The sequence below is a fragment of the Peromyscus leucopus genome, chromosome 18 (assembly GCF_004664715.2).
Source record: "Peromyscus leucopus breed LL Stock chromosome 18, UCI_PerLeu_2.1, whole genome shotgun sequence".
NCBI lineage: Eukaryota > Metazoa > Chordata > Mammalia > Rodentia > Cricetidae > Peromyscus > Peromyscus leucopus.
In genome coordinates this window covers 15,111,862-15,123,558 of record NC_051078.1, presented here as the reverse complement: position 1 = coordinate 15,123,558, position 11,697 = coordinate 15,111,862, and the positions used below count along the sequence as shown (strand labels likewise).

The 11,697-nt window shown below is 43.4% G+C and overlaps 1 protein-coding gene across 2 annotated transcripts in view; it reads right to left on the bottom strand.

Moving 5' to 3' along the window:
* Positions 1-382: 382 nt before the first annotated feature.
* The window catches only part of Tmem19 (transmembrane protein 19), a 44,102-nt gene continuing 32,787 nt past the window's right edge, over positions 383-11,697 (bottom strand). For both annotated transcript variants that reach the window (XM_028877969.2, XM_028877968.2), the window contains exons 4-7: positions 7,347-7,484; positions 6,751-7,005; positions 3,494-3,703; positions 383-1,686 (exon numbers count right to left, since the gene is read on the bottom strand). In XM_028877969.2, the coding sequence (XP_028733802.1) occupies positions 1,523-1,686; positions 3,494-3,703; positions 6,751-7,005; positions 7,347-7,484 (767 nt within the window). In that variant the 3' untranslated portion in view covers positions 383-1,522. The remainder of the gene's footprint in view (positions 1,687-3,493; positions 3,704-6,750; positions 7,006-7,346; positions 7,485-11,697) is intronic.

Here is an 11,697-nt window from a genome sequence, read left to right as displayed (position 1 = left end):
ATAGCCAGTACCCTACATATATAACAGAGTTGTCAAAAAAGACTCAAATGTGGAGTAGGCCACATACAAGAAGAGCACAGGGATGTCTGACCTGCCTGGTCTAGAAAGGGACCTTGACAACAGTGTTTGAAAATTTGGACACTACTCTCATGTGCAGAGCTTTAAAGTTCAGTTCTCGAACTGCACCACACATACATCAGTACTTTTTCTACATCTTCAGGCACTTCCAGTGTACACCCAATGTTAAAAGCCAATGCTTTCAAATGGCTGAGTTGATGATTTCAGGAGTAAGGGTGTCAACAGTTTCATTTTCTTTCCAGTCCAATTAAGTTTTAAATCAATAACCTATGACAGTAGACACTACTAGAAAGAGTAAGCGGCATTCACTCTGGTAGCATTTTATTCAGGGAGTTCTTCCTTGATTTCATCAAGAATGGAAGTGGGAAGGGGAAGAAAGGATAGGAAATCAAACAAGGAATATTTTAGGACATATTTAATAAAATAACCTGCTCCTTCAAAACCTCTTTTGTACAAGGTAAGACACAGTGAAGATCACAGTCACAAACAGAATCCACTTAGGCTGAGGCTACAAAGAAAAGGAATGCATGACTTAGAAGGTTCCTGATGGGAAATCACAGCATTTCCAGGCACTTACAAAATTAAGTTCAAAGTTCAAATGAAAGCAAATTAAAAAAAATAATTACACTGTTTTTCCAGTGACTCATTAACTGTTCCACACGGCAATGTGGCACCCAGATTCTTACGTGTATTTCAAAGACACGAAGGCATAAAGTGTAAACTTCCTTTCGGTGCTGGGCATCTAAACCAGGGTACTGTGTACCTGAGGTGAGTGTTACCACCAAGCTATACCTTCATCCAGAAGGTGAAAATTGAAGTGATTTCTTCTCGTAAAAAATAATTTTCTTTATGTTTTCTAATGTGATGAAAAAGAAATTTGTCCAAACAATGACATTATTAGCTGTGAGAGAGGAAGAGAAATGTGCAGTACCGATGCCTGCATTTTTCAGTTGGGACTAGACAGAGGATGGGGAAAGTTCAAGTTCAAAGCGTACTTCTGTGGGCTTCCACGTGTATTGGGTTGAGTCATTAAAGCAGATATAACTTTGGGGCAATTGTCATAGTGGTATGTTTCTACACAAATGGAAACCATTTTCAATTGTCAACACACTTGGATTTTAGAAGCTGAACAAAACAACATTTTATGGAGACCATGTAGACTCTCAGCTCAACATACAACCACAGAGGAAATAACAGCTCCATCGATCAAGAAGCTTCATGCAGCAGAAGAAAAATGTGCATAACTTTTACGCACTTTCACCTTTCACCACAAAGACATCGGCTATGAAAGGAGCTGAAAGGGCAGCAAGGAATCCCACCACACTGGAACACGGGAGGAGCCGGCATCCCCAAGGTTGGTGAAATTATTCACTAGGGAAAAATTCTTCACATGGCAAATTCAGCTGGACTCACCAGTATCACCCAGTTGGGAAGGAAAGAAAGTTCACTCTCTGGGCCAAAAGCCCGAAGCGGCTGTTGGGAGCAAGAGGGCGACCAAGACCGAGGAGAAGAGGTTCACAGCGTTGTTGTCCAGGATGGGCTTCCCTGCTATGTGCTTGGTCTCCCGGGCCGGGCTGCTGACCACCAGCCCGGTGCTTTCATCCAGACCTGAGATGGAAGGAGGAGAATGGTGTGGGAGACACAAGCAACCGTTAGTAAGAGCAAACAAGCACTTGTCTCCAGAGGAGACAATCTGTGCAGGAGTCTCGGTGCTTTGGGGAAAGACTGATATGGTGTTATATTTAAAACCCTTGATTATCAAAGACCTTCCTGCACAGGGGGCCTTTACAGCACCTCAGCAGTGGTCTCTTATATCTCTGGAGTTCCTTTAGGAATGGAAGGCCTGGCTTCCCAGTGGTCTCTAAGACAAACCTGGGGATCCAACATCTGGGGTCACATCTGGCCTCAGAACGGGGCATCAGGGACCAGTATGGTATGGCTGCAAAGAAGGCTGTTGGGACTCACGTCTATGCTTCTGCTGGAAGGGAAGACTGGATGTGACAGCATGTAGAGCTGGGGTAGGGGAGGTGATCACACCCGAGAGCTGTGCTCTCATGAACAGGGTTGACGACCTTACAAAAAGAGGCTGCAGGGAGCAGCTGGGCCCTCTGCTCACAGGACAACACAGCAACAAGGTGCTAACTTGGACACAGGGAGCCATTGCTGGATCCTGCATCTACTGAGGGCTTGATCACAGTTTCTGCTCTTAATAGACCACCTACTCCCAACATTTTCAAAAACAGCACAAACAGAATAAAATACAGGCACACTAAAACTCACACTTACATATTTTCTCTTTAAGATTGTGTGTGCTTGTGCACGGGTCTGTCTGCATAAGCACATGTGTGGGTGCACGTGGAGGCCACAAGAGGAAGTCAGGTCCCTTGGAGTTGGAGTTAGAGCTATGGACAGCTGGATGTGGGTGCTGGGATCTGGACTTTGGTCCCCATGATTGATTGAGCAGCAAACATTCTTAAGTGCTGAGTCAACTCTCCAGTCCCCACATATCATGAGTAAAAACTTAACTGCTGACAGCTAAGGGAAGTCCTAGCTACTAGGAATGCTAAGGCAGGAAGGAAGCTTTAAGTGCAGGAGTTTAAGGCCAACAAGAGCTTATTTTAGAAACAAATCAACCAAGAGACAAAAGCCTCAGGGGTGATGACAGAATGTCACGGTGGGGATAATCACCACAGGGAAGAAGGCCATTCATGTAGCCAGACGAGTATAATTATCAAATGCACTTGGCAAAAACAAATAGAAGGAGGGACATTAAAATGATCCAGGGCTGGAGAGATGGCTCAGAGGTTAAGAGCACTGACTGCTCTTCCAGAGGTCCTGAGTTCAATTCCCAGCAACCACATGGTGGCTCACAACCATCTGTAATGAGATCTGGTGTTCTCTTCTGGCCGGCTGGCATACAAAATAAACAAATAAATCTTAAAACAAAAAAAGATGTGATCCAAGTGTCCTGTTTTTCTAGGACCGACTTGGTGACAGCTCAAAATCAAAGTCTGTTTCTTGCACTATAATCACTGTTCCTTAGGATTTAGAAATCTCTCTGAATTAGTTTAACACAAAAGAATAAGAAAACCAAAATTATGGGGATTCCCCCTGTCACTTCTGGCATTTGGGTTGGTTTCATCGGCACATTTTCTTTTTCAAGTTTTTAAAGTGTTCATATTTCTTCCCTATTTCTTCAAACAAAAGTTACAATAAAATGGTGTCTTACAGCCGGCAGTGGTGGCGCACGCCTTTAATCCCAGCACTAGGGAGGCAGAGGCAGGTGGATCTCTGTGAGTTCAAGGCCAGCCTGGTCTACAGATTGAGTTCCAGGACAGGCTCCAAAGCTACAGAGACCCTGTTTCGAGAAAAGAAAAAAAAAAAAAAAAAAAAAAAAAAAAAAAGATGCTCTTACCAGAAAACTGCATTGTTGCCCCTAGGTATGAGTCCACAACTGATCCTAGTAACCCAGCCAGACCTCCAAATGCAATTATGGGCCACTGGGGAGCGGAGATGTCTAAATCATTCACAAACAGCAGCTGTGTGAGGAAGTAGGCCAGGCCCACACAGGTACCACCAAGGAGACTGGAGACGAGTCCCACCACGGTGACGCCTCCGTTGGTTCCTGAAGGAGAAACACACCAAAGCATCTGGTTAGGACTCAGCAAGTGAGGGATACCAAGGAGAGCAAAACAAAACAAAACCCCACACGGGTACATACATGCCTAATTAAAATGAATTCAAAGAAAAGAGCGCTGGCTCTCTTAAAAAATAAACAAACAAGCCGGGCGGTGGTGGCACAAGCCTTTAATCCCAGCACTCGGGAGGCAGAGCCAGGCGGATCTCTGTGAGTTCGAGGCCAGCCTGGGCTACCAAGTGAGTTCCAGGAAAGGCGCAAAGCTACACAGAGAAACCCTGTCTCGAAAAAAAATAAATAAATAAAAAAAATAAACAAACAAACAACTAATACACAGGGGCTGGAGAGGCTGCTTGTGGTATAGAGAACTTGCCAAGCACACATGAGATCCCAGGTCCAATCCCCAGAACCCACCTCTGCCCCCAAGAAACAAAAATCAAAATGCTGCTATGTGAAAGTTGCACACACTCATATGGGACACCGCCATTGGAATATATACATCCACTGTTTAATTCAGATCACAGGATCCACCGCTTCCTCAAATACTTGTCATTCCTTATGGTGAAAGCATTAAACATCCCATTTTTCTAGCTCTTACAAAGGATAACCTAGCCTAAGTTGTCTCTAGTCACCTACTCTAGACTACAATACCAGAATGTCATTCTTGTCTACTGAGCCCCACTGTTGATCTTTCCTCATCTCTCTCCTCTCTCTAGCACTGGCAATGACAGTCTATCCCCAACTTGTGGGCAGTCAACTATTTTCCCAGGTTATACCCACGCGAAACCATGCTGTACTTGGGAGAAAGTCCTCTAGGCTGGAGAGGCAGCTCAGCGGGAAAGTGGGTGAGCTTAACAAAAGTTAGAGTCACCTGGGAAGTGCCTCAAGGAAGGACTGCCTAGATCAGGCTGGCCTGTGGGCATGCCTGGTGGGGATTACCTTGGTTACAGTAAATGAGGCAGGAAGACCTGCATCATTCCCTGGGCAGGGATCCTGGACTATACAAGAGTAGACAGAGAAAGCCAGCTGAACACCAAAGGCATGCATGAACGGATGGCTCTGTGTTCCGGAGTGTGGTTGTGATATGACCACCTGCTTCAAGTTCTTTGCTGCTCTGACTTCCCTGTAATGATGGGATGTAACTTGGAAGTGTGAGCCAAATAAACACTTTTCTCTTTTCTTTCTTCCTTCCTTCCTTCCTTCCTTCCTTCCTTCCTTCCTTCCTTCCTTCCTTCCTTCCTTCCTTCCTTCCTTCCTTCCTTCTTTCTTTCTTTCTTTCTTTTTTTTGAGACAGGGTTTCTGTGTAGCTTTACACCTTTCCTGGAACTCACTTGATAGCCCAGGCTGGCCTCAAATTCACAGAGATCCACCTGGCTCTGCCTCCCGAGTGCTGGAATTAAAGGCGTGCGCCACCACCGCTCGGCCTCTCTTATGTTTATTTAGTCAGAGTATTTTATCATAGCAATGGGAAGGGAAACTAAGACACGAACATGTGCAAAATTTTGATATATAGGATCACAGGAATAAAATCAAAAGATAATTTTATTTGCATATAACCTATTAACAGCTTCCTTCCCACATACTTTAGATTACTCATAATTACTACATCTGGCATGGTGGTGTGCACCTTTAATCCCAGCACTTGGTGGCAGAGGCTGAAGGATCTCTGAGTTCGAGGCCAGCTACACAGATAAACCCTGTCCTCCCAACTCCAGTTACTACTACACTGTAAATAGTTATACAACATTGGTGAGTAATCATAAGGAAAAAGGACTGTAAAGGCTGTTCTTTTTAAGATTTACTTTATTTTTTGTTTATGAGTGCTTTGTATTTGATGGCTAAGGAGGCCGTCAGACCCCCTGGAACTGCAGGGATTGTGAATCGCCATGTGGGTACTGGGAATCAAACCTGGGTCCTCTGGGAAACACCCAGTGTGCCTAACTACTCAGCTATCTCTCCAGCAACCTTCCGTTTTATAAGACTTTATTTCTTGCTTATGAGTGTTTTGTTTGCATGTATGTCTGTGCACCGTATGTGCATGCCTGGTGCCGTGAGGTCAGAAGAGGGCCTGAGGTACCTCTGGAGCTAGAGGTATAGCTGTGAGTCGCCATGGTGGTGCTGGGAACTGAACAAGCACTGTAAGAACAAGCACTCTTAACTGCTCAGTTATCTCTCAAGCCCGCCCCCACCATCAAACTGTTTTATATATATATAACCCAATGTTGATTGAATCCATAGATTTGTAGGGCAAACTGTTTGTTAAAAATATAATTGAGCCGGGCAGTGGTGGTGCACGCCTTTGATCCCAGCACTTGGAAGGCAGAGGCAGACAGATCTCTGTGAGTTTAAGGCCAGCCTGGTCTACAGAGTGAGTTCTAGGATAGCCAATGCCACACAGAGACCCTGTCTCAAATACATATGGCCCTCAATACTTGAGTGTCCTCCTTTCTTCCTTGTCCATTGCTCTGTGGGTCAATCTCTTAAGTTTCTTTATTGTGTATCTAAGTCTCATTCACATTCTCTACAGATAGAATCACCAACTTACAATTAAAAAGACCAAATATAAACTGTAAAAGGCTCTAGAGGAAAACATTAACTCAAGAGGTTTGGCTCTTAGTTTGCATTAATCAAACTCAAATCGAGACTCACAGCTGGGGCTGGGGAGATGGCCCTGTCAGTAAGGTGGTGGCCACGTAAGCCCAAGAGCCTGGGTTCAGTTCCCAGAAGCAAAGGAAAAAGCCGGGTGTGGTACCATGTGCTTGCAACCCCAGCACTGGTGAGGCAGGTTCATCCCTCTGGCCTGCTGTCCTGCCAGCATCGCCTACTTGGAGAGTGCTAGACCAAGGAGAGATACTGTGCAAAAAACAGAGTGGATGGCTTCCTGAGAAGTACACCCAAGCCTGACCTTTGGCTTCCAAATGTGTACATATGCAACACAGACACACACAGACACAGACACACACACAGACACACACAGACACACACACACACACACACACACACACACACACACACACACACACACACAAACTCACCAACTGGAACTTTCTCCCAGGTCGTTATCAGCCGAGGTGTGCTTTTGCTCAGAACTGGGCCAACTTCAGAAGCCCAGGTATCTCCAGCAGAGCAGGCCAGTGCAGCCAAGAGAGACAAACACATCCAGGAAGCAGTGGGCTGCTTGGAGAAATCTACGGGCATTTCCCCGGGGCCATTCTCTATCATGTACAGCAGAGCCAGCTCCGTGGGCACGGCTCCATTACAGAATACCTGAACCCAGTTCCTTTGGCCTCCTGGAGACAGGCAAGCAGATGGAGAATGGAAAGCAAAAGAAAAAAAAATCATTTATAGAAACATCTATTTTTAAGTTTCAGAAAAGTAGAGTAGCCTAAAAAAATAAAAGTGGCAAGGTATCTTTGTCCATAGTCTATACCGTTATTAATAAATGCAGAATGAATAACAGCAGACTGGCACGAAAATCCTGCAGTTACTTGTTACTGTGGCACAAGAAATAATTAATTGAATTAGGCTACAGAAGCCATCCTCAGATAAGATTCATCTGTTCTTCCAGCCTGACGGCTTCTAATCAAAAGCTCCTGTTAGGATGAAGTAGTGTCAGAATAATTCATCTCACCTTCCTTATATTCCGAATCTAGACGCTTCTTCACCTCTCCTTTCCATTTGGTGAGTTTTGAAGATGAGAGGAAAAACATCAGCAGAGAGGTAAAAAAGCTGAAATTTGCAATGGTTAAGATAAATCCAACCACTAGCCCTGGAAGAAACACATGTAAGCGCAGAATTAGACTTAAATCCAGAAACTGATATTTTGAGAGGAAAAAAAAAAAGAATATTTTCATTCATTCATTTATTCATTCATTCATTCATTTATTTATTTAGGTTTTTAAGACAGTTTCTTTGTGTAGCTTTGCACTTTATTTATTTATTTATTTATTTATTTATTTATTTATTTATTTAGGTTTTTAAGACAGAGTTTCTCTGTGTAGCTTTGCGCTTTGGAGACCAGGCTGGCCTCGAACTCACAGAGATCTGCCTGCCTCTGCCTCCCGAGTGCTGGGATTAAAGGCGTGCACCACCACTGCCCAGCTCATTTATTTTCAAATCAAAATCTGACATACATTTCTAGCACATCTTCATGAATCCAACTCAGTTACTACCAAGCAGCAAACTGAAGCCGTTTTAACTGATAGTTTTCAACCATATTTTGATCTCAGACAACGATATAAGATCATTTTAAGGCAGACTTTCTATACTCAATTTGAAGATGAGAATGACTTAATTATTCGGCCATAAACATTATACAGCAGTCAGAACAGAAGGTAAATCTGGAGATTTTTTCAAACTGCCTGTAGTGCTCTCGGGAGTGGAGATTATCATTTTACAAGTTCCTAACTTTTGCATTTCCTCCCTTACATCCTGGGATTTTCTTTTAAAATGAAAAGTCAAAAGAAAATCAACTTCTCATGTCTTGCAAGAACTTTTATGAATGTGATTTTGGATTTTCACACTTTTCTCTGGTGTCAGGCAACCCTTCAGTTTTCAAACAGTGACTGATTTTAAGGAAGCATTCAAAACACATGCCCACACTCTCAACTGTCCAGAAGACGGAGGCGGGAGGATGTCCAGAGCCAAAGAGTTTGAGACTAGTCTGTGTAACGTGGGATCTCATGTACACAAACAAGCAAACATGTTTGGAGAGGATGCCCGCACCTGAAGGAGCGTGATGTTTCAGGATGCTCTCGCTGTCTGGGGTTACATATTCCTGCGGGCCCATGTGCCATATGGGTGAAGTGTGTCCTCAGAGTACCCCATCTGGAAGAGTCTGATGGCCACTCTCTCTTCACCAGGGATACCGATTATGGTTGTGTAAAGGAGGTGTCACACTTGCTGAGCTCTGCCCCAAGGAGGCCACCTCCTTCTGACCTGTCGATTTATATTGTTTCTCAGTTTGTGCTCATCAGAACAGCTTCTAACGATAATGTGACTTCTCCCATAGACTGACTACAAGAAGAAGGCATGTCTGAACATATGTTTTATATTCCTGTCCACCCAGTAGTTCTACATTTTAGATGATAATAAAGTGGCAATTAATCTCCGTGACAAAGGATAACATCAGCTTCTTTTCTTGGCTCTCATCAATTCAAAAGTGAGGCTTCTGTTTCAGGAAGATGAGCCAGAGCTGAACACAGTGAGGGAAATGGGTAAGACCACACTCGCAGGGACGATTATACTGCCTCTGGCCTTTCCTGACACCTCACCCTGCTGGTACCCTTATCTTCTGCTCACAGCACTTCCTGGTAGGCAGGGCTCTTGATGGGATCACATTTATCTTTGTTATCTATCTTCCATGATGAGAATTGGAAGTTCTGAGAAAGTGTTTGAATCCATTGCATTTACTGTTACCAATATCACAATATCCTGAGCACCTAGAACTGTGCCTGGCACACAAGGTCTTTTCACTGGGTATTTACTGAAAATGAAGGGAGAGGTGGTTACTCATTAAATCGAATTATCTAGGCAGTTGAAATTAAATTGAAACTTGCCAAGTCAAAGGCTGAATACGCTGTGCATTACCAGACGGAACTATGCTAACAATGACTGGACAGTCCTTCCTTGGAGTAAGTCGCCTGTACAGAGTCCTGTCCTTCCCACCACACCATCCTGAAGTTTCTTTTTCAGCGTGTACCTTATGCTCTGTGTCGGCTCCACACACGGAAGCATTTCTGTGCTATGAAGGGCTCTAAGTGTCTGGATCTTTTTTTTTTGTTTTTTTTTTTTTTTTTTTTGGTTTTTTCGAGACAGGGTTTCTCTATGTAGCTTTGCGCCTTTCCTGGAACTCACTTGGTAGCCCAGGCTGGCCTCGAACTCACAGAGATCCGCCTGCCTCTGCCTCCCAAGTGCTGGGATTAAAGCCCTGCGCCACCACTGGCCCACAAGAGCCAAGATTTTTCAGTCAATGTACACTTCCTTCCTAAACACTTATTTTGTGCCAGTCATTATCCAAAGAACATTCGGTACTCAGGGGCTTTCCCTCTGTGTGCTGTGACAGTTGTTAGGTAAACCGCTCAGGGTGGACGGAAGCCTTGTTCTCAGGAAGCTTACGATACTAAATACTGGGTATTTGGCAACAGTTAAAGACATTTCACTTTCCCTTTTGATTTCAATAAGAAAAGCAAGAATGACATCAGAGAAAGCTATCGAGAGCAAACAGAAGGGATCCAAAGAAGTTTAAAATTTTTATATGTTCTCACGTATATTCTCAAGAAAAGGCTCTAGGCCATTACCTCTCAAGTTTAAGTTCCATAATCTTAATATAAAAACATATTTGGCTATGAGATTTAGTTTGAAAAAAACCACACTCACACACAAATTCTAGGTAGAATTGTAACAATTCTTTTTATAAACAAAATGTAACTGAAAAGACACCATAGATGCAGAAGAAGGTTACGAGTTGGTAAAATGCAGAGAACATCTACAACAGTTTCTCAGAACATTTAAGCATGCTGGGGTTTTAAATATTTACCTCTCTTTATTTCTTAGCTGCTCCTTACAAATTTGCCAGTTATGAACACAGATTTCTACCTGTCTGAGTCCAGGTACCAGGAAGAGCACAAGTCCAAATTCTTATCTTGCTACTACAGTTTTCATTCTAAAAAATGTTGTTTAGAACAAACTGCCCAACAAGATACGTAGGGGCAATGACAAAACACAAAGGCAGGCAGCAATATGTAATTACAGTCATATGCAGTTCTTCATTATATGGGAAGTGTGTTTAAGGCTGGTGTCGGGGATGCACCTGCTCTAGGTCTCTTCAACGATTAAACTGGCCTAGACCAGCCTTACAAAAAATAAAGAGTGCTACAGAAGGGGTGCACAGTCACCTTGTGCTGTTCGTGAAGTGAAAGAAAGTGTCATCAAACAGTGTACGCACATCCTACATAGCGTCCACGAACTACCAATGGCGTCTACAAAATGTGTCCATTTCCCAGACCTGTACTATCACCTACCGGTAAAGGAGGGATGGGGTTAAAGGTGACGGCCCTGAACTGGATTGCTCGAGGCCACTGCCCCACATATGGGGAAAGTGCATTCAGTTCAGCAGCAATGGGGCACAGTGTGAAGACACCGATACCCCAGAAGAGAAGGATGCACAAGGTGAATCAAGACATAAAACTGCAATCTTTAGAGCGAGACATTCAAATCATTGTACAAGGGAGAAGTTTTTTTTTTTTTTTTTTTTGGTTTTTCGAGACAGGATTTCTCTGTGTAGCTTTGCACCTTTCCTGGAACTTGCTTTGTAGACCAGGCTGGCCTCGAACTCACAGAGATTCGCCTGGCTCTGCCTACAAGTGCTGGTATTAAAGGTGTGTGTCACCACCGCCCGGCAAGGGAGAAGTCTTCAAAATTACTTATTGTAGTAAATGATATAATGAACACATATAGCATATATAGAATATGTCTTTTGTGTAATTTATTTGCTATATTTTTTTCACAATTTTTTTGTAGATCTGCAACTTTCAGAAATGAGAAAAGAAAAACAAAACGAACAAAAAACTCTTTACCATGTTTCTGTTTCCCCAAAGTTAAGAAAATATATTTATTCTAGGAAAGGTCTCAATACCCCCAAACCCACAGATATGAGATCCAGTCCCAAGAGCCAGACTGTCTGGATTTTTGTCCTGTGGTAGGGATAATTCCAAATAATCATGATGGAGTCTATCCAGTAATCTCAACCTAGCAACAGCAACCACAGGAAACACCATTATACTTTCCAAGTTATTTCCTCTGGTGGAGCAGAAATGTTACTGTTTTCTAAATTTAGACCCCAAGCCACCACATTTGCTGATGATCTGGGAATTGCTGATAATCTAGTCTGTCTCAGGCCAGGGAGATTTAAACTGGACCGGTTTCCTATTGTATCTGGGAGGGTCACTGTGCTGCAAGTCAGGGTTGTTCATCTGTGTGCC